The sequence below is a fragment of the Pocillopora damicornis genome, chromosome 8 (genome assembly GCF_964200805.1).
Source record: "Pocillopora damicornis chromosome 8, jaPocDami1.2, whole genome shotgun sequence".
In the NCBI taxonomy this organism is placed as follows: domain Eukaryota; kingdom Metazoa; phylum Cnidaria; class Anthozoa; order Scleractinia; family Pocilloporidae; genus Pocillopora; species Pocillopora damicornis.
In genome coordinates, this window is record NC_142677.1 from 12,837,138 (window position 1) to 12,858,218 (window position 21,081).

Sequence of the window (21,081 nt, forward strand, 5' to 3'; positions counted from 1 at the left end):
AATCAATAGTTATAGTAAAGAGAGCAAAGGTTATCAATTATCGAGATCATGAAAAACCACAAAATGAGTTGATGCAAACGAAAACTTTCGAATTCAGCAAATTAATTCATGTCTAAGCTTTCTTTTTTATTCTTTCTTTGAGACAGCTTTCAGCACTTCTAAACGCAACGCGTGGAAATCTGAGCTCGCAGAGATTGCGTGACATTATGTAAAGATGAGGTTCCTTCAGCCAATATTTCGATCGAGCGGTCAGATCTTCCTAGCCGGAAGGGCTGTTACTGGTAGTAGTGACTGACATTTTAACAAACTTAGCGGAAGTCATCATTAGAGTCGAATAGAGATTTATTATTGTCGGTCAAGTGTTACAAGTCCGGTTTGCGTAAACTGATTGGTCAGTTTGGCCGTGACGTTATGGTGCATAGTCTGTCCTGATTGGTCACATGCATCGAAATGTTAAGTTGTCCTATTCGGTTCGTCGGAAGAGTAAATTTCATTAATAAATCATTTGTATTTTGTCAGTAGTTGGTGACAGCTGTTGAGCCAATGTGTCATCAGCATATTCTTAAAATTTTGGTCAATCTCAGCCTTAAAGTTTTGATCCATGGGAGCTTACAAATAATGAAGAGTGTAAACCATTCTTATCAAAGTTCTTTGTAAAATCTAGATAAGATAGGTATTGTTGGTGGCACATCTTGCTTGCAGCAGTATGCCACATAGCCTAAGTATGTGACAAACAACTTGGTACTACGTTACAGCAAAAATTTCACTTTAATGGGCTTCCTGATCACGTCCATATCTTACTATTAAGTTGATAAATACATTCAACAGAGGAAACATCTTGGTGTTATTTTCAAGCCTTAATCTCCGGAAAAGAAAAACGAACTTTCAGCCTCAGCTCCAACATAGTAATAATAATGATTATTATTATTATGTTCCTTCAAATATTTTTGCACGGACCAGTCTACACGCAGCACGCGACTCGCGACTGAACATCCCCCAGCTCTCTCCCACTCTCCCTCTCCCTCTCCCTCTCCCTCTCCCTCTCCCTCTCCCCCTCTCCCTCTCTCCCTCTCCCTCTCCCCCTCTCTCTCTACCCCTCTCCCTCTCCCCCTCTCCATCTCCCCCTCTCCCTCTCCCCCTGCCTCTACCCCTCTCCCTCTCCCCCTCTTTCATAAGTTTACTTTAGATTCATATCTGAGAAGCAGATTCAGGATTCTGACAAGCAAGATGCTATGAGACAAGACTCGCCCACGCGCAGCTAGCCAAAAGAAAAAAATAGGCCAGTGACATGTAATGTTATCTCATCCAGATTTTCAAATCGGAGCAAAGTTCATAAGCACAAACTCAAGTAGCAATATCAATAGAATAGACATGTTTATAGGACCAGCAAATGAAGATTGAAATACTGAAGGTTTTTATTGGTCATTCATTCATATTATCATATACGACAACATTACTCCTGTCTTTTTTGCTTTCTACACTTCTATTGGCTGCTCTCCTTCGTCTCGCATTTGACTTTATGCGTCGATCGTTTCCTCAGGTTCACTTGGTGTGGCTGAAAAATACATTATCACATCCTTATTTTTTCCATTCACTTATGTCAAGCTATCGGCCAGGGGAGACGAACAGAAAAAAGGGTATGCGTAAAAGGCGGCGAAGTTCAAGAACTCTTAGTTCCCTCATCGTTTTTTCCTCACAATTTATCATAATGCAAGTGTACTTGTGATAAGAAGGGAAAAAAAGGAAGAAGACTTTGATTTCGTCAAGTTGCAAATATGCTGCAGAAAAGGCGTGGTGTCGTAATTGTCAAAGCGCCGAAGTCTACAGTTAGAGCCCCATGCTGGGTACTTAACCATTATTTACTATCACAGTATCTCTCTCTACCCGGTAGTACAAATAGATGAGTATATTTGCATCCAATTCAGTTGAATTAAATAATCCGATTTTCACTCAGAGCCGCGGAAACTGAGTTGGGGGAAAAACTTTATACTTTCCTTATGCGCTAATTTTTTTTGGATTAAAAATGAACTTTCATCCTCAAAAAGCCCCATATATAAATCTGAAGTTAAGTCGTAACTACTGGAAATCTTAAATTTGTAAGTTTTACCAACACTTGCCCTGTTTAGGTTCCTTTTTTCCCCATTCAGATCATTTCAAGGCGCGCTTTTTTTCAAATTTGCCATTTCTCCGTTATGAATAAGTAATGATGTCCATACATTCTGCGCGACGAATTTTGCTTTCTTATTTCTTTTCTTTCTAAGACTTCCACCCCAAAGCTACACAGTATTCCGCGATTTTCATCCACCAAGGACTACAAAAAACATTTAATGGATGGTAAAATGCAAAAGCTTATTAAAAGTATTTACCCCTACCAGATTTCCAACTGCTATCGAAGGCTCCGATGTTCTCATTGAATACTGCAGTTACAGTTTGGTCACCCTGTGTAACCTCAACCTAAAAGAAGAAAAACAAACCAAAACTCTTATTGAGACTAAAACAGCGCTAAGTAACTGACTGGAAAAGTGTAAAGAGCGTAAATGATGATGACTCTTCATTACATCTACTGTACCTTTCTTAGTTCCCAGCCTGCCTGACCTTGGATTCGTCTGTCTGATCTGATTCTCACCTCTGTGATGTCTCCAACATCTATGTCACTGAACTCGTAACTGAGTGATACTCTGAAGACGTAAAAATTCCGAAGAATTTTTTGGTTATTTGATTTGTTTCACCACTGAGATGAAAGGCAGGAAGGGATGTGGATAAAGCGATTTTTTAAGTGAAAGAGCTAATATCCTACCCTTGTGTTGTCTCAAGAGCAGTTAATAACTGTTCTTCTGTCATTTTTCCATCAGTTCCTATGATCATAGTGAACAGACGAAACTCCGACGTGATGATCCTTGTATCAGGGGTGAAAACAACCAGCGTGTAGGGAACTTCGATGTAAAAATATTAACGATCAAAAGAAAAATAACAAAGAAAATGATAATGACAACAACAACTAAAGGACAATAAAAATGATGATGATTATCACAACGATAATGATAATGATAATGAGTGTGAGAGTGACGATGATGATGACAATGACGATGACGATAACGATAATGATAATGATAACGATAACGATAACGATAACGTTAACGATAACGATAGCGATAACGATAACGTCAACGATAACGATAAGGTTAACGATAACGTTAACAATAACGATAATGAAAATGATTACGTTAACGATAATAATAATGATCTTGATGTTAATCGTAAAAATACCAATCCAGTTGGCATTGATCTTATGACATATTGAGATACTAGGGAAATGTCGTCTAACAATGTTGATGAATGAATACAACTAATAACTAGAAAATTAAACTTAAACTTCTCACCGCGACAGACCAATAATCGTCTAACCCGAAAGGCGAGGCGGTCGGCAATTTTGTTCAGGTTTGCCTCAGTAAATTCCACGTTGATTGCATCATTTGGCTCGGACACAATGCTTTTCAGCTGATCTATTCGCTGTGTGTTGTTTACGTTGGGAATAAGAGCACCCACAAGATTGATGTCGTTTTCGACTCTCAGAACCTTTTCTGCATTTAGGAGTTTGAAGGTGTCCAACAAACGACCATCACCATCTTCCGTGTTTCCGTCGGTGAAGAGCACAACGATCTGAAATTTAAATTAAGGAGATCAACGCAATTTCCAAAGACATTTTTAAATGAACTGATAGCGAATTTCTTATTTCAGTATAACACTGATGTTGCCCCTGCCCCATCCCTCCCATCCCAAGATCCTGAACACACCCCTATACCTTCGCTGGATCTTTACCCTTCCTGTAAGCTGAACGTTCGTCGAACTTCTTTGGGACTTTTTTCTTCAGGACGCGATTTAAGCGGTTGTAGGGGCCAAGTCCTCCTTTGAGGTACTCGTAATTCACGTAGTAGATTGCACTAGCTGCTGAACCCCAACTATTCATTTTTGTCTTTGAACCGTATCTTCCCATCACAAACTTGTAGTCAGTGTCATCGCTGTTCAGTGAAGTCAGTAGCGTTCTCACTATACATTGTATACTTGAACGAATCCCTTCAGAAATGCTCCGGCTGTCTTGGATCAAGACGATAACATCTGCCTTGGTCTTGCATAAACCACCGGCTGAAATTATGAGCAGAACAAGAGAGGATCAAACCAAGAGAGAAAAGATCCGGCCATAATCACAAAATAACTGATCGAAAAGTAAAGTCTAAGCACACTCACAATTCGTTTCCCCTTTATAAAAAACATTAATTTTTTCCCTGCACACAAAAACTCGCTCAATTTCACCAATCTTAACAATACGCAGCACTATGAAGCAATATCTGGCTGGATTCGGGATCTTGTGAGTTCAACTTCTGATCGTAAAATTCAGTTTCCCTTTCACCGCTAATTTCTTAAAAACATGATGTTCCCTAAGTCAAGTTGAAATGTTACTTGTGATAGGACAAAATCCTGGATTGCTTGTCGTCCATCCAACGTAGGTTGTTAAGTTAAGGACATTCTGAAACTTTTTAAAGCACCGGAGTAGCTCCGTATCGCAAAGACATACGGCATAACCACACTTCCCTACTTCGACATCATTCGAATCATATTCACTCGCGGGAGCTAAAAAGAAAAGAATGGTATTAATACTTTTAAGGGGGGGATATTCCGTTTGTCTCATTTTACAGATTTCTATAAATTTTTTATATTTTTAGCAATTTTGCGTGAGCTAGGTTATTTCTTATATTTCCTTCAGAAGACGACAAAACGACGTTAGATCGTTGTGTTCTTGCCATTGAAAATTTTCCAGAAATACTCTCACGTGCTCTCGATCCAATTCAATCTTTTTCATATCGCGTGACTGAAACGACACAGGTGACTGCGACGAAAAGTAGGAGCTAAGGACTTGGGCCACATGAAACACACAACGACAAAACATAACGAGGATATTACACAACAAAAACATCTGATAACACTTACTGCATGTGTCAGTAGACGCGTTGTACTCAAATCTGTTTTCCAAATTGAAAAAGTTACCACCACATTTTGCCGGTTGAACTAAGTCAAGCTCGCAAAAATCATGGGCCTTGCAACAACTGAAGTTAAAAGAAAAATAGAAGATAAATGAAGATCATCCACGAAAAAGGAAGATGAAACTGGAAATGGAAAGCAAGAGTGAGCGCAGAATGCTGATAAGAGATCGGATGATGCCACAAAAAGAGAAAAAAAGGTTGAGGTTATCAGTAGTGAAATACAATAGCAATCAAGTTCTGTCGTTTGTCTCGCTCTTTACTCATTTAGAGTATGAATCACAAAGTTTCCACAGTATGCTGCGCGTCCCTTCAACATTCTTCTCCCTCAACTTACAAATCAAAGTTATCCACGGTTTTTCCAAATCCACCAGCGCCACACCAACAGCCGTAGTTGAAAATACTGTAAGCCTGTAGTAGAGTAAGACCCAACCTTTCTTGCACCAATCCTGCAACTTGTTGAATTCTTGGGTTGAAGCCAAGTGACTTTTTCTCCCATTTATGTGCTGGTGAAAAAAATATTGCATGGTCAGTTTTCGTCTTAGTTGATTAATGACCGTTTGATCGCTTGTCTCCCAATTAAGGTTTATATCTCTTACTAAACGGGTTTGTGGTCCGCACTGTAAGTTCAGACCGAGTTTATCCGCTCGAGTTTCTGGCCCAAGCGCGAAGGGCGCAGGCCAATAATCCGAGTGAAAAAATCGAAGTCCTGTACTCGAGACCGAGAAAACGAGGTTAGTAAGATATTTATATTATCTCTAGGTTAAAACAGAATTGGAAGGTTTTAATTCAAACAAACTTTTGAAATTAGCGCACCGTACATTAAATTACGGCCTGCTAAATTAACCAATCATACTGCTCGCGCTAAATAAGAGATGTAATATTATTCTTTATTACCAGACTTGAATACTTTCAATTGGGGTCAATAATTACGCATTTCGCCACATACGGCATGCTGCACGACAGAAAAACATATCCTAATGAGACTTAACACACTTTTTAAAATCCACCAACAGTCTATCAAGATTGCTGCGATCTCATTGGCTATGTTACTTTTTATTCCGTGACAGACTACGAGTGTCATAGCCTACTAGATTACAGCATTTGGTCGAGAAGAGTGAAAAACCTAACAGTGCATGGTTGTAAACAGAAGAAAATAAACAACATGAGCCTGCCATGTTGTTACTTTTTCAACGACTAGTAAATTTATATCACTACAATTAGATAATTCGTGCTCGATTTATGTACATGATAGTTGATTCGGGCTTCAAGTATCATGCGACAAAAGATCTCAAAACAACGATATAATTGATAAACAGGAATGCAGAAAGATTTATTTTTTTAATCGAAGTGGACAACTGCATTGCAAATTTATCTGTTTTCTTATCTGGGCCAAGTTGTTCAAAAGGTGAATAACTCAATCCAACGGATAAATCACTATCCAGCGGATAAGTGTTCACGAAACATATTGCGCTGCCCAGCGGATAGGAATTTATCCGTTGGATAGCGTTATCCACTCTTTGAACAACCGGGGCCTGGAACTGAATCATGATGATTTCTTTTCGCTAAGACAAGATTGCATGCGCACCTTATTTTTCTTCAAATTCGTGATTTAACAATGATTATGATATTCATAATCATAACAATAATGATAATAATGATGATGATAATGATAATAATGATAACAATAACAAAAATCTTGAATGAACACTCCTGAAAGGGCTTTGTAAGGACAATGTACAAACAAAAACTTTTTATTTTTAAATAAACACAAAATGACTGAAAATCCCAACTGGTGCGGAGAAGCCAACCAATTGCCTATTTACAAAGGCAGCCATGGAATTGACCCGGGGACAACTGAGAACAATGGCTGGCGAGTTACATGGTGGAGGACTCGAAAATACGATTAGTAGAAAACAAGTCCGATGCCTTAACCAATGAGCTACGCTGCCTACTCTAGCATATTCTACAGTCTCTAAAACAGGTTTTAGTTTCTGATCTTATAATCCCTAATTTGATATTTTAAATACTACAGTAATTTCAAAAGCTATTTGTTGGCTAGGAAAACCTCCCATGTCCCAACCATTCCACCCTCCACCCAAAATCAAAGACTTACCTTTAGTCAGACCGCCACTTATGGATGAGGTTAAGCCTATAAAATAAGGATGCGGGTACCGAATTGACATGGAATTATTTCAAGGATAATAAACGTAAAAACCTTCATTTGGCGCGAAAATATGTTCCCATATTTGTCTTTGGACATTATCTGTTCCTCGATTCTCACAATATTCATGGTATCCCTAAACAAATTTCAGTGCATATTTTTGCGCTAAATGGAAGAGACTGTTTTTATTTGTTCTGATTGTCTTACGTTATTTCTTTAGCAGTTTAGCTTTCTTGGTCTTATCCCACCCAATAAAAATGTGCTATTTCGTGCGTTCCTCGTTCCATAGGAAGATTTATAAGACAGAGAAGAGTCTCACGTCAATAATTTCAATTTCAATTCGATGTCTTATTATTTGAAGTTTTTCGCTTTGCGACATCCATGTAATTAGCGCTGTGTCACTGAAATTTGTGCGAAACATTGCCATTGATCCTCTTATGAATCATACAACATTAACTGAGGTTACCAGAGTTTAGGTCCATCAGAAGAAATGCCATTCCCACAAACACACACAGAATATTCATCTTTCCAAAACGATCCTGTAGAAGAAGGCGCAAGCTATAAAAGTTACAAAATTTATACAATTTTCCCTCGTACAAATCTTACAAAGAGCACAGTATTGACAACTAACTGAAACAAATTTCTCAGTCATATTCTGCTATTTAAATCTGAATTCAGAGGGGACATGGTCTACATGTAATCATTTATAAGGGAAATCTTTACAATATTTTGCGAAAACAAATTTGTGTTGCTACTTTTCTTCACTTAAAATGGCAAAAAAAATCAAATTCTAAAACTGCTTACGTTAGAGCATACTGAAATACGATTTCATTTCAAATTGGACTGCAAAATAATAAACGACGATCTTTTTCAATATACTTACGTTGACAGAAACTAAATTTCTGAGTTCCTCCTCAATTTCGTTTAACTGTGACCGTGCTAAACTACCGGTTGAGTCTGTAGGCCACTGAGGCTACGAGTAATAATTATGTATACCAACTATACTACGAATAATGCGTGCAACTCATTGGAATTGTTATCTACGGTTGTCGACCTAGTGAACTGGTCCCCTCCCACGTTTGAATCATTCAAACCTCTCGTTAAATGTTGGAAATATTCTCCCACGCATTACCCCCCAAAAAGGTGATGTAACTACTCTCTCCTTAAGAGTGAACTTCTTAAGTAAAGTCCTTATTCATAGAAAGGGCCCTTGGCTTTGCAGCGGTAACGAAATTGAGAAAAGCAAAAAAAAATAGAGCGTGATAACGCTTCTCGAAATAGGTATTGTAGTTAGTCAGTTAGCAGACGCCTGTAAGCGAACGTTTCCCAATTCGATCATCAAGTTTGAGTCTCCGAGACCAGCATTCGTGGATGGTGATCTTACTGGTGTGCGTGGGATGTAACCGGTGATCCGATTGGTTATAATGTAATAAATGGAGAGCATAACAGCAAAGACAAAAGTAGAATCAACGTTTTAAGATTTTGTCATGCAAACCCTCGTTGGGTCCATTGAATATTTACGCTGTTATGGGATCGACAATCACTAAACTCTACTTAACCACGGGCAATCCATCAGCTGTTTATAAAAAGGATCAAACTATGACTACACAACTATAACTATGAACTACACTATATTAAGAAGCTACCTTCCGTGACTGCCGTGCCTTAGAGAACTTTGATGATTGTGCGTCTAAACGACGTGAGCGATTCCGCACAAATAGCTTCGCAAGGGAGGCTATTCCCTAATGTGGCGCCACTGTAACTAAAACTGTTTTTTAAATAATGTGGGCGTAGTAATCGAACATAAAGTTGGTTCTCGGAGTCCCTCAGTTCGTAGCCTGTATTGCGTTCAGTGAATTTCGATGTCAAATAGTCTGGAGCTAACCCATACAGGTAGGCATTTGAATACCATGGTGGCCATGTTCTGCTAGCGGTCAAGATTTTTCCACCCTAAAATTTCGAACAATTGGCAGCATCAGTGTCATAATTTGAGAATTTCAGAATCGCGCGAGCTGCTCTATTCTAAAAGTTGTGCAGCTAGTCTTGTAAAGGTACCCCACAGGTTCTCTAAACGGTACTGTAGTTGTAATAGGGAGGTTGTATTAAAGCTTGGTACATAAGATGTAAGGTCGTTTCATGGCCCCGATTCCAGAAGCGATCTTTTTGTTAGGTTTTTGGTGTGGCAGTTCCAGCTGTTTATCGTCAATTGTTACACACCAAGAATTTTTTAGTTAAAGCCTATTTTACCCGAGTACCGTTCACTGCGACTGATTGGGAAGCAGAAGAGTATTTAGCGTTTGGTCAGATCCTAGCAGTATAGGTTTGTTTTTAGTCATGTGCGAAGTTTTTTTTGCAGTTAACCAAGTATGCACATTCAATTTAGGTCCTCACTAAGACTTGATTCAATGCTGCCTCAATCATTATCCGCATATGTGAGATGGCGGTCACCGGCGCACAACCTCGGTTCACAGTTTGACAAACAATTTGGAAGCTCGTTTATATAGGATAATAATAACAGTGGACCGAGGATGGTCTCCTCCCCCCGCTGAGGGACACCGCAGGTTAGTACATGGCTGTCAGATAAGGACCCACTAACTGAGAATTGTTGTGTGCGGTTCTCTAAATACGACTGCAACTATTTCAATGAATTCCCAGATGTACCATTAAAGTCAAGCTTAGATAGAAGAATGTCGTGGTCAACGGTATCGAAACCTTTCTTCAGATCTATAAAAATAACCGCAATAATTTTCCCAATATCTTTATTATATGCCCAGGAGTCAGTTACCTCACGCAAAGCTGTGACAGCAGAGAAAATAGCACGAAATCCCGACTGATATCTGCATAGCACATCATGCTCCTCTAAATAGGCACATAGTTGTTCGTAAACTATTGTCTCCAATACCTGCCTCGCAACATCGAAAGGTAATTTTTTACGTCGTCGCGTTCACCTTGCTTGTTAAGGGATGTGATTCCAGCAGATCTCCAGTCTACTGGAATCACCATTGATCTCCATACGTGTTCTGCTAAGGGTCAAGTCTTGTGCAAGCGCAGCTAACCACGCAAAATGTGTGACAGAATGTCTACGTTATTTTATCCAAATTTTCAGAACGGGGGAAAATTCTCAAAGGCACAAATGAAATAGAAATATCGTAGACATGATGAAGGCAAATTGAAACACTATCGATTGATTTTATTTAATCGTTTAATTCATTCATATTTCTCAAAAAGACTTTTTATATTTATACGATGTATGACAACTTTATCATTGCATCTTAGGCTTCTGCACTTCTACTGGTTTCCTTCTTCGAGAATAACTTTATGCATTGACCGTTTCCTTAGGCTTTCTCGGTGTGGCTGAAAAATACGTTATCATATGAGGCTATTGATCATTAGAGACGAGCGAAAAAAAAGCTGTGTCTTTGAGCTTTGCTCTTTACCATAGTTTATTATCAGAATGTCTCTCTCTACCCGGGAGTATAAAAAGACATTCTTGTGGTGGATTTGCCCCCAATCCAAGGAAGTAGCAGAAATGATTGTCACTTAGCACCGTGGAAATTGGGGTTGAGGAGAAAATTTATAGTTTCCTTGTGAGTTTAGTTTTTTGATTAAAGATGAACTTTCATCTTCTATAGGCACAAAATGAGATCTGACATAAGTTATATCTCCTAGAAATCACAAGTACATTGCCAGACCACTTTGGGCTCCTTTTTCGCCTCCTTCAGTGCATTTCAAAGCGCGCTTTTACTCAGATTTGCCATTTCTTCGGATATAAATAAGTTTTAAAATTATTTCCACTTTTCTCTTTTGTTAGTATCGTCTTCCCTCAGAAGGTTCTTTGTCCAAAACAGCCAACCAGACTTACAATGGACAGAAGTCCCACAGGACTCCCACAGAAAACTCCGCTATCTCCACCGCTAAGGAATACCCCACCCATGAAGGAGTATAAAGAAACTTTAAATAGATGATGAATAAATAAAAAGGCTTAAGTATTTTTCCCTACCAGATTTCCAACTTTTATCGAAGGCTCCAATGTTCTCTTTGAATACTGCTGTTACAGTTTGGTCACCCTGTGTAACCTTAACCTAAAAAAAAAAACAAAACAAAACGAAAAAAATGCTTTTTGGGACTAAAACAGCGTTACAGAGGTGACTGCAAAAGCACAAAAAACGTAAATGATGATGTCTCTTCATTACGTCTATGGTACCTTTCTCAGTTCCCAGCCTGTTTCAGTTCTTATTTTTCTTTCCGATTTGATTTTCACTTCTGTGATTTCCCCAACATCAATGCCACTGACCTCGTATTTGAATGCATCTCTAGGGCGAAAAAAAAATCAATGAACTTTCTGTAATCAATTTTGTTCAAGCATCGAGATGTAAAACATAAATTTTCTTCATGGGTTATCTTCAGTTCCTTCACGATATTTCCCAACGTTTTGATAACTATCCATTGGCTTTGAACGGACTGCATTGAGAAAGCATTGCAGAAATTATCACGCACCCAAGTTCTCTGAGATCACCCTGCCTATGGGTCCGTCTCTAGAATGGTAGTCGCCTCTGCAGCCGTTGTTTGGTGTCGTCACGCTACTTACTATCTTCCCCACCAACAACGATTGCAAAGGATGCTGCCAAAATTGCGACCGAGATTAAAAATGCATCATAAAGGAAAATATAGCAAGTTATTCTTTGTTTTGTCAAGAGAAAGAAATAATTTAAGTCCTCCACGGGGAGCGGCATAAATATCCTTAGCATTCCGCTAATGTACCACTGAGCTGTAACAAACACAATGTCGATATTTTCAGATTTTGAAGGTCTTTGTAGGGGTTCTTGGTTCAATGAGTCTTATACTTTCACTTTCACTTATGACCAAAAGACAATTTCTCCTTTCCGTTGTTATTATGCCGTCCAACAGACTAGTAATGAGAATTGAGAAAAATGTAAACTATAGGGAATATTGACATTACAAGGAATATATGGCAGGCAGAAAGGAAAATTGATTTTGCAATCTAAAGAAATCATTGATTATTAGCCTACTCTCGCTTTGTCCTTTTTCGGTCATATAACAACAGGTCTTCTGTCTTTTTTCCACCAGATCCGACGAGCACGATGAACAGATGGAAGTTCGACGTGATGTCTTTTGTAGGGGTGAAAACAACCACCGTGTAGGGAACTTCGATGTGAAAATATTAACAATCATAAGAAAAATAACGAAGAAAATGATAATGACAACAACAACGAAAGGACAATAAAAATGATGATGATTATCACAACGATAATGATAGTGATAATGATAATGACTATGAGAGTGACAGTGCTGATGACGATGACGATAGCTATAACGATAAAAATAACGACAACGTTGACGTTAACGATAACGATGACGATACGATAACAATAACGTTTGCGCTAACGATAACTTTAACGATAACGACAGCGTTAACGATAACAATAACGATAACAATAACGATAACAATAACGATAACAATAACGATAACGTTAAAATAATGATAACGATAACGTTAACGATAACGAAAATGAAAATGATTACTTTAAAGATAATGATAATGATCTTGATGTTAATCATAAGAATACCAATCCAGTTGACATTGACCTTATGATATATTGAAATACTTGGGAAATGTCACCTAACAATGTTGACGTACGAATGCAACTAACTCAAATATTAAAGGAGACCTCTCACCTCGACAGACCAATAATCGTCTAACCCGGTAGGCGAGGCGATCGGCGATGTTATTCAGGTTTGCCTCGGTAAATTCCATGTTGATTGCATCATTTGGGTCGGACACGATGCTTTCAAGCTGATCTATTCGCTGTGTGTTTTTTACGTTGGGAATAAGAGCACCCACAAGATGGATGTCGTTGTCGACTCTCAGCTTCTTTTCTGCACTTAGGAGTTTGAAGGTGTCCACCAAACGACCTCTACCATCTTCCGTGTTTCCGTCTGTGAAGAGCACAACGATCTGAAAACGTAATGAGATTTACATTTGGAAAACAGTACACAGATTAAAATTATATTCAGAGGAAAATGTTTTTTTAGCAAGCACCTTTATGGCTTAAGATGTGTTTGTACATTTTGAGTTTAAATAAAGGAGGTTAAGGCAATTTTCAAAGTCATTTTCAAATTAATTAATAGCAAATTTGTTATTTTAGTTTAACGCTGATGTTGCCCCTGCCCCACCCCTCCCATCCCAAAATCCTGAACACAACCCTATACCTTCACTGGATCTTTGCCCTTCCTGTCATCTGAACGTTTGTTGAACTTCTTTGCGACGCTTTTCTTTAGGACGCGAATTAAGCGGTTGTAGGAGCCAAGTCCTCCCTTGGGGTAATTTTTATTCAAGTAGGAGATTGCTTTAGCTGCTGAACCCCAATCATTCATTTTTGGCCTTAAACCGTATCTTCCCATAATAAATTTGTAGTCAGTGTCAGGGCTGTTCAATGAATTCAGTAGCGTTTTCACTATACGTTGTATACTTGGACGAGTCCCTTCAGAAATGCTCTGGCTGTCTTGGATCAAGACAATAACATCTGCCTCGGCCTTGCATAAGCCACCAGCTGAAATTATGAGTAGAACAAGAGAGGATTAGATCAAGAGAGGAGATTCCCCATATTCCCAAAATAACCGTTCCGCGAAATAGGTGCATGTATGGGAGCGCGGGAAAACGACATGTCGTTTTTTTTGTATATTCCTCCTCTCGCACGTGACTCGATCGTTGCTCTCTCCTTCTGCTTCCCTCAGTACCCCTTTTGAGATGGAAAAAAAGGGCGCGTCTTCCACAAGGTTAATCTCGCATGCATATTCAAAATTATGTAACGTTCGCTAACTGAGGCAATATCTGGCCGAATTTGGGAGCTTTTGAGTTCAACTTCTGATCAGAAATTAAGTTTCCCGCTTGCCACTAATTAATTGAAAAGAGGTTTTCTCAGTATTGTTTAAAATTTACATCGGATAGGGCAAGATCCTGGGTTGACTGTCCTCCATCCGAAGTAGGTTGTTAAGTCAAGGACCTTCTTAAATTCTTTAAAGCACCGGAGTAGCTCTGAGTCACAAAGACATACGGCATAACCACACTTCCCCGCTTCCGGATCATTTGATTTATATTCACTCGCGGGAGCTAAAAGAGGAAAAGAATGGAATATAATAATAAGCTACATCCGAGGTACCCAACGGCTTCGCGGAGCCTTTGTTTGAGAATCATTTTTTATTCTTACTCAAAACTCATTCTCACGTGAAGAGTGTTGAACGTAGCCCCGTTTTCTAGGTGAGGGTTTTGGAGCTACAGACATGAACCCATAACCTAAAACAGGCCGAAAACCCGGACATGCGTACCAACTATTGGGCCAAGGCCTCTTTACTAACACAGCGGTCAAAGTTCTGCGCATGCACGAACGTTTTAATGGCTGAGTGGCATGCTTTCAGGCTCTCAGAACAAAATTGTCGCACAACTGCTATAAACAACCACGCATGCTGGTAAGTGATGGTGTGTAGATCAAAAGTGTAAAACTGATTTGCTAAAACCCTTAAATAATCTATGTCTTCGAAAAGTCTCGATTTTTTCCTTTTCCCTTTCTTAAAGGGGCGGGGGATATAGAGATTACTGCATGAAAAGTCCTTGAATGGTCTTCATTCACGAGTTGCTATGCGTCAAAAAAACGAACGAGTGAACGCAGCGGACTTTTTCGATGCATCGCAACTCGTGAATAAAAATCGTTGAAGCACTTTCCATGGTCCGATGTTTTTATTTTATACATACTGAGGTTTTCTCTCACTAACCGACACCTTTAAAAGATTGAAAGCGAACGACTGTGAAAATAAATCGTTCGTCCAACCAGAGACACGGACAATAGTTCTTCACAGTGTAAATCTCAGTGTGTATGGGACTGTGAGGAAACGTAGACGCCAAGGACTTTGGCAATATGATACACACAACGACAAAACTTAACGAAGATATTATACACAAAAAAGATTAATAATACTTACTGCAAGTGTCAGTAGCTGCGTCGTACTCGAATCTCTGATCAATATAATTGAGGTTACCACCACATTTTTCCGGTTTAACTAAGTTATGCTCACAAAAATCGTGGGCTTTGCAACAACTGAAGTTAAAAGAATAAAAAAAAGAACTTGATGCCGTGAAAAGACAAAGGTTGTGGTTGATAATCTTGATGAACGACAATGGTAATCAAATTCTGTTGTTCGTTTCACGATGTAGTCATCTTGGATATGAATAGCGACGTTTCGACAGTATATTGCGAGTCCCGTTCAACATTCTTCTCCCTTAACTTACAAATCAAAGTTATCCGTGGTTCTTCCCATTCCACCAAAGCCGCACCAACAGCCATAGCCGTTAATTTTGTAGGTCTGTAGTAGATCAAGACCCAGAGCTTGTTGTACCAATTCTAAAAGTTGTTCTTCCCTTGGGCTGAGACCACCGAACCTTTTCTCCCCTTTGTGAGCTGGAAAAGTAATAGCCACAAAAGGCGTGGTCATTTTCGTCGTCGTCATTTCAACATTTGACCACGTATCTATTTTCGTAAGAGGTTAACAACTACCCTTCGCCATATGTACCACACAGCACGAAAAAGAAACAAACCTTAGCAGCGATAAAAGGTACTCCATGGCTTACTCAATTAAAGTGGACAACTAAATCGAAACTCTGTATATTTTTCTTAAAGATAAGTTAAACATTCAATAGTTTGAGTTCTGACTCGGAGAAATTTAATAATCTAAGCGATTTTTCGGCTTAAAAATCCATCCACACCATCTCCCCTCCCCCATTAAAAAATAAAAATTAAGACTTACCTTTGGTAAGACCGCCACTAGTGGATGAGGTTTGGCCTACCAAAGAGGATGCGAATGAGGATTTGAGAAGATAGTAAAAACTGAATCGTTAATTTTGAGATCATGGTCACGAAAGGCAAGATAAATGTTATTTTTGGCGGTGAGGTTTTTTTTTTTCTTAGCAGTATAACTCGCGAGTCATCAGTGGTTATTTAATACCCAGCTTTGGAAAGGTTTACCTCCTTTTGCTCTGCGATTGGTCTTAAACTCGCCGCATCCTTGTAACCAATTGACTGCAATGTTAAAACCAATTAAGACTCCCGTTTTCCCACCCTCAAGCCCGGTACACGTATTACCTTTATTCTGATTGGCTCGCGTGATCGCTTAATCTTTGGTTCTTACGACAACCAAAAGTGAAATTTGCTCTTCTTTGCACCCTATGTTCCTTGTAACACAGAGATAATCTCTCTTCAGTTATTTAATTTATAACCTTCATAATAATTCATTGCCTACCAATTTTTATTTTTTTGCTCTTGTAACACACATTTGCTTATATCTGTCTCGCGACACACTGAAACTTATCTGCCAATCAAAACTATAACAAAATTCACAAATGTGATTGGTTATCACCAGCCTGATTTGAGCACTAATAGGACAGTGTACACGTTATGCTTGTAATTGGACAGTTAAAGGGACAGTTAACACGTCATACCTGTGTAAGTGGAGAGAACACGTCATGCGCGCGCGCTGTTATCTCGTATTTCGCTGAGTTAACTGAATGAAAATGTATAACCGATGTCTAGTTTCTTTCTCAAATTTTGCCATAGTTTTGATAATTGGTGACAGGACCTCGTGTCGTCCAATTCTGTCTGTATTCCACTCGGTCCTATTACCATTATTAATGAAACATATCATTTTAAGGTTACCAGAGTTGAGGTCCATCAGGAGAAATGCCATTCCCACAAACACGCACACAATATTAATCTTTTCAACACAATCCTGCATAATAGGGCGCAAGTTATATCAGTATGACACGGTAACAAATTCCTCTCAAACAAATCATGCATAAAGCATAATATCGGCACTTAAGCGAGGCAAATGTATCCATAACATTCAGTTGTTTAATCTAAATTCACTGAAGACATGTATATGACATTATTTTACAAAAGTAACCTGATGCGGTTTTTTTGTCTTCACCTAAAACAACTACTTGTTAAACGAAAAATACTGATCTAGTCTATTTGAGTCACTCATTACTTAGCATTTCCAATATGTTTTCGAATCAACTAAGTCAGTTTACAATCCTGTGAGTTTTCCGTGACCTCTGCCATTTTTCCTGTGATTCGTTTTTTCGCCTATCTCGTCAGCTGTGACAAGAGATTATTAACTAATAACACCACAGATGGGATGGCATGAGTGAGAGGCGCGGAAAAAGAATTGCAGATGATTAAAAAAAGCGAACAAAATACTTCGATACTGATTCTATAAAAGCGAATAAATCAAAATAAATGCGACATTTTTAAATATGATGATTTTGATTTTTTCAGATTGTACTGAATAAGATCTTCTTAAGACAGATTTAGTTTATACACTTTTTTCATTCAAGGACTTTTTTCACAGCACCGTTGAGGCTGAAATTGACCCAGATGTGAGAACATGCCTTGTACAAGCACTCGACTTTACACATGAGTCGAGTTAATAACACTTGGTGGCAGTTTGAGCGTGCCGAGTTACATTTCTTAGCTGTACACAAAAACTTCATTCTTAAGTTTTTAGTGATCAAGCTATGTTCTTGTTACAGCCTTACTATGGAAAGCCATTAAAGCGATTTTGTCAGTTGAAAAAATGGCAATAAAAGCCAAACCCTAGAAAAACCTAATTTGGAGCATATTAATCTAAAGTACTATTCCATTTCAGACCGGACTGCGAAATAGTATCGGAAGATCTGTAAAACAAAAAGGAAATAACATTTCAGTGTACTTACGTGGACAGAAAGTTAATTTCTGAGTTCCTTCTCAATCTTTTGACTGCGATCGCGCTAAATTACTGGTGGAGTCTGTGGGCTAATTATATTTATATCAACTATAACTACTCAACTATCAATAATGCAAGCTATTCATTGGAATTATTGTCTACGCTCATCGACTTAGTTTTTGAATTTTTATTTGTAATAAAGGAAGTACTTATTTTACCTTGATATATATGATATATTGATCTGTAGAAGCAACAACTAAATAACAATTTAGCCGTTTTCTCCAGAAATTTTATCTCTCTAAGGTAAGAAATATATATAATCCCACTAAAACAGAGGAGAAATATTAATTATGTATGATTAGAATTCAATCAGCTGTACCATCCTTGAAGCTAATGGCATCAAGGTAAGAGGGTTCATGTCAACATTGCTGTTAACAAAGCACTTTTACCTGTACTCTTTCAAAGTAAGTTTCATTGATTAAAAACCCATGCATTTTCTGAAAGCTTAACGATAACCGAGATTACAACGATCCCTTCGAAATGTTCTTACAGGTTAATTCTGCATGATGTTTAAAAAGGTAGATTTCGCAGAATTTCCCTCTTGTGTTGCAGAGAATTCCGCACACGCTGGTTCAGTAATCCTGGACTGTACACTTTCACTTAATTTAGGCTTTATTGTCGACAATTCAGTATTACTCGTTCCGTTCTACGATCTATGTACTCTATTACAATCTCATCCCACGGTTACAAAAATTTTACATTTATTAGCTAACGAAATCCACACTCAGATACGTACTTCCGTGTGGGATTCGAGACTTACTCACGTTCTACAACGATTCGTGGGCACTAATTTCCTATTAAACATGGCTTCACTTGACAATCATGCTACCAAGTTCCCATACGCGCTAAACGCCCTGCAAATACCTAATTTCATACATCACTGCTCGCAAAACTAATTTGATTACCCTTTGCCGCTCCCAATTACTTGCTACTTTTAATTGTAACGTTAACTCTGTACTCTGTAGAAAAGAAAAATAAAGGCCCGCTAGCACCTTTCGAAAGGGGTTTAATAGAATACTATTTCCGATTTTCAGCTAAAAAGAAGACGCTTGTAAACGAACTTTTCGCCCTTTGATCATCAAGTTTGGGTTTGCTGATGTTCCCATAAGCACTAAAAGGTGAAATGACCTACAACCACCTAAAACAGCCTAAAACCGCCTACAGGCACCTAAAACTACCTGCAACCACCTGTAACGACCTAAAAACCACCGACAACCACCTAAAACCACCGACAACCACCTAAAACCACCTAAAACCAATAATTTCTGAAAATACTTGAGCCTCTCTCAAACCGCCTTCCATCAAAGGAACAGCGCTCCGTTCCAGAGGCTTTTCGCGCGAGTCAAAATAAAGACTAACCGAAACCGAAAGCCTCTGGCACCCAGCGTAAGCCAAGAACTAAAATTGGAACAAAGTAATTCCAGTGTGTCGTAGGTTCCGAGAGCCGATTGTCTCGATCTATTTCGCGTTTGGGACTCGTAAGGATGCTGCTTGTAAGTGCGGTAAATGTCTCTATCCGTAATGAATTTGATTCCATTCTGCATTCCTTTGTTGAACGTGAAGAGGCTAAGTCCTTCTTTGATGAAGTTATTTCCTGGTTTAACAAAACAAACAATTCGAAATATTCACCAACAATGGCCGAGAAACTTTTTGGAATGTTGCATAATGGAAATGACAAAAAAACTAACTAAATTCAACTAATGCTTACTCTTCGCCAAATAATTCTTATATTGTCAAAAACTAAGTTCGAAAAAAGAGTGACTTTAATGAATTTATTAAGAAATTACTCCTTAAACTTCGCGTTGAAAATTTACTATAATTTGTACAGTATTACCAATGAATGCTTCTCAAGCCTAAAATCAATAGTGTACGTGTAAATGGCATCAATTAAATAGTCTGAACAGAGTAAATAATATCCTATAACAATGTTTCATAAGTAATGTAGCTAATCAATCTTTTGTTTTAGTAAGGAATTAAGTTAAGTAATTGTAAGTACAAGAAAACAAATTTATAGACGTAAGTACAATAAGTGATTTTTTTGTGTGTGTGTGTGTGTGTGTGTGTATCAAGCAAATATCATGTAAGTATCATGTAAATTCTCCCGTTGGTCAGGTGTAAATGTAAATAACCATTCCTTTTGTAAATAGTGTATCTTAAGTGCGTTTCTACTAGTGGTATTTGATGTAAGTAATATCATTTGTAACTGATGTGTGTAGAATAAAGTTCATTAATATTAAAAAAAAAATTTTGAAATTTTGAAAAGTGCGGTAATCTTAGGGAACATACAAGCTACATGCATCTCGCGAGATTTGCAAGTTCTGTTTATCACACTTCGTTTCAAATGTCACTGTTCTTTTCGTGGTTTCTTATTCTCAGTCAATTTAATCTTTTACTCTGAATAATACCAACTTATTATAAAATTGTTTTGTTTACTTTGTGGTATGCTCGCTCCGCTTCCCGATTTGAAGCAATTTCAGAGATTAGGGTTACTAAAATTTCCCTGAAACATATCACCCCTGATGTTATATTACGCAACTTCATCAAAGTTCCGACAACCTGCTTGGTGTCCCGTTGACCTCTGTCAGACGTTGAAAAAAGAAGACCTCGAAAACTCAAACCTCGAAAACACTGACCTCGAAAACACTGACCTCGAAAACACTGACCTCGAAAACACTGACCTCGAAAACACTGACCTCGAAAACTCAAACCTCGAAAACACTGACCTCGAAAACACTGTCCTCGAAAACACTTACCTCGAAAACGTAGTCTGTGTATTACTTGAAAAGCCTTAAGGCTCCTGTACAAACAATTTTCTTTGTGTTATTTCCTGGTCATGCGAGCCATTGGATGGGCTACGGAGTCCCTTAAGTGTCTTCCAAAATTTTCACTCTTCTTTCCTTTTTTTGGCGACTTTTTTTTTTTTTAACACCTTCCTTTTTTTTCGCAATTTTTTTTGTCGCGACTTCTCCGTCGCGACTTTTTTTGTCGAGACTTTGTCGGGACTCTTTTGTCGCGACTTTTACCGTGGGCTCAAAGCACAACACTCGC

General features: G+C 38.4%; 1 protein-coding gene across 1 annotated transcript in view; it reads right to left on the reverse strand.

Moving 5' to 3' along the window:
- Nucleotides 1-1,504: 1,504 nt before the first annotated feature.
- Nucleotides 1,505-21,081, reverse strand: part of LOC149041434 (uncharacterized) — a 30,374-nt gene continuing 10,797 nt past the window's right edge. The window contains exons 3-24 of the mRNA XM_089180870.1: nt 16,021-16,056; nt 15,506-15,674; nt 15,199-15,314; nt 14,162-14,332; nt 13,432-13,772; nt 12,898-13,177; nt 12,231-12,366; nt 11,405-11,513; nt 11,201-11,282; nt 11,063-11,151; nt 8,084-8,173; nt 7,667-7,739; nt 7,153-7,188; nt 5,374-5,542; nt 4,987-5,102; nt 4,459-4,629; nt 3,803-4,143; nt 3,381-3,660; nt 2,798-2,933; nt 2,570-2,678; nt 2,373-2,454; nt 1,505-1,555 (exon numbers count right to left, since the gene is read on the reverse strand). Coding sequence (XP_089036996.1) covers nt 1,518-1,555; nt 2,373-2,454; nt 2,570-2,678; nt 2,798-2,933; nt 3,381-3,660; nt 3,803-4,143; nt 4,459-4,629; nt 4,987-5,102; nt 5,374-5,542; nt 7,153-7,188; nt 7,667-7,739; nt 8,084-8,173; nt 11,063-11,151; nt 11,201-11,282; nt 11,405-11,513; nt 12,231-12,366; nt 12,898-13,177; nt 13,432-13,772; nt 14,162-14,332; nt 15,199-15,314; nt 15,506-15,674; nt 16,021-16,056 — 3,170 coding nt within the window. The 3' untranslated portion in view covers nt 1,505-1,517. The remainder of the gene's footprint in view (nt 1,556-2,372; nt 2,455-2,569; nt 2,679-2,797; nt 2,934-3,380; nt 3,661-3,802; nt 4,144-4,458; nt 4,630-4,986; nt 5,103-5,373; nt 5,543-7,152; nt 7,189-7,666; nt 7,740-8,083; nt 8,174-11,062; nt 11,152-11,200; nt 11,283-11,404; nt 11,514-12,230; nt 12,367-12,897; nt 13,178-13,431; nt 13,773-14,161; nt 14,333-15,198; nt 15,315-15,505; nt 15,675-16,020; nt 16,057-21,081) is intronic.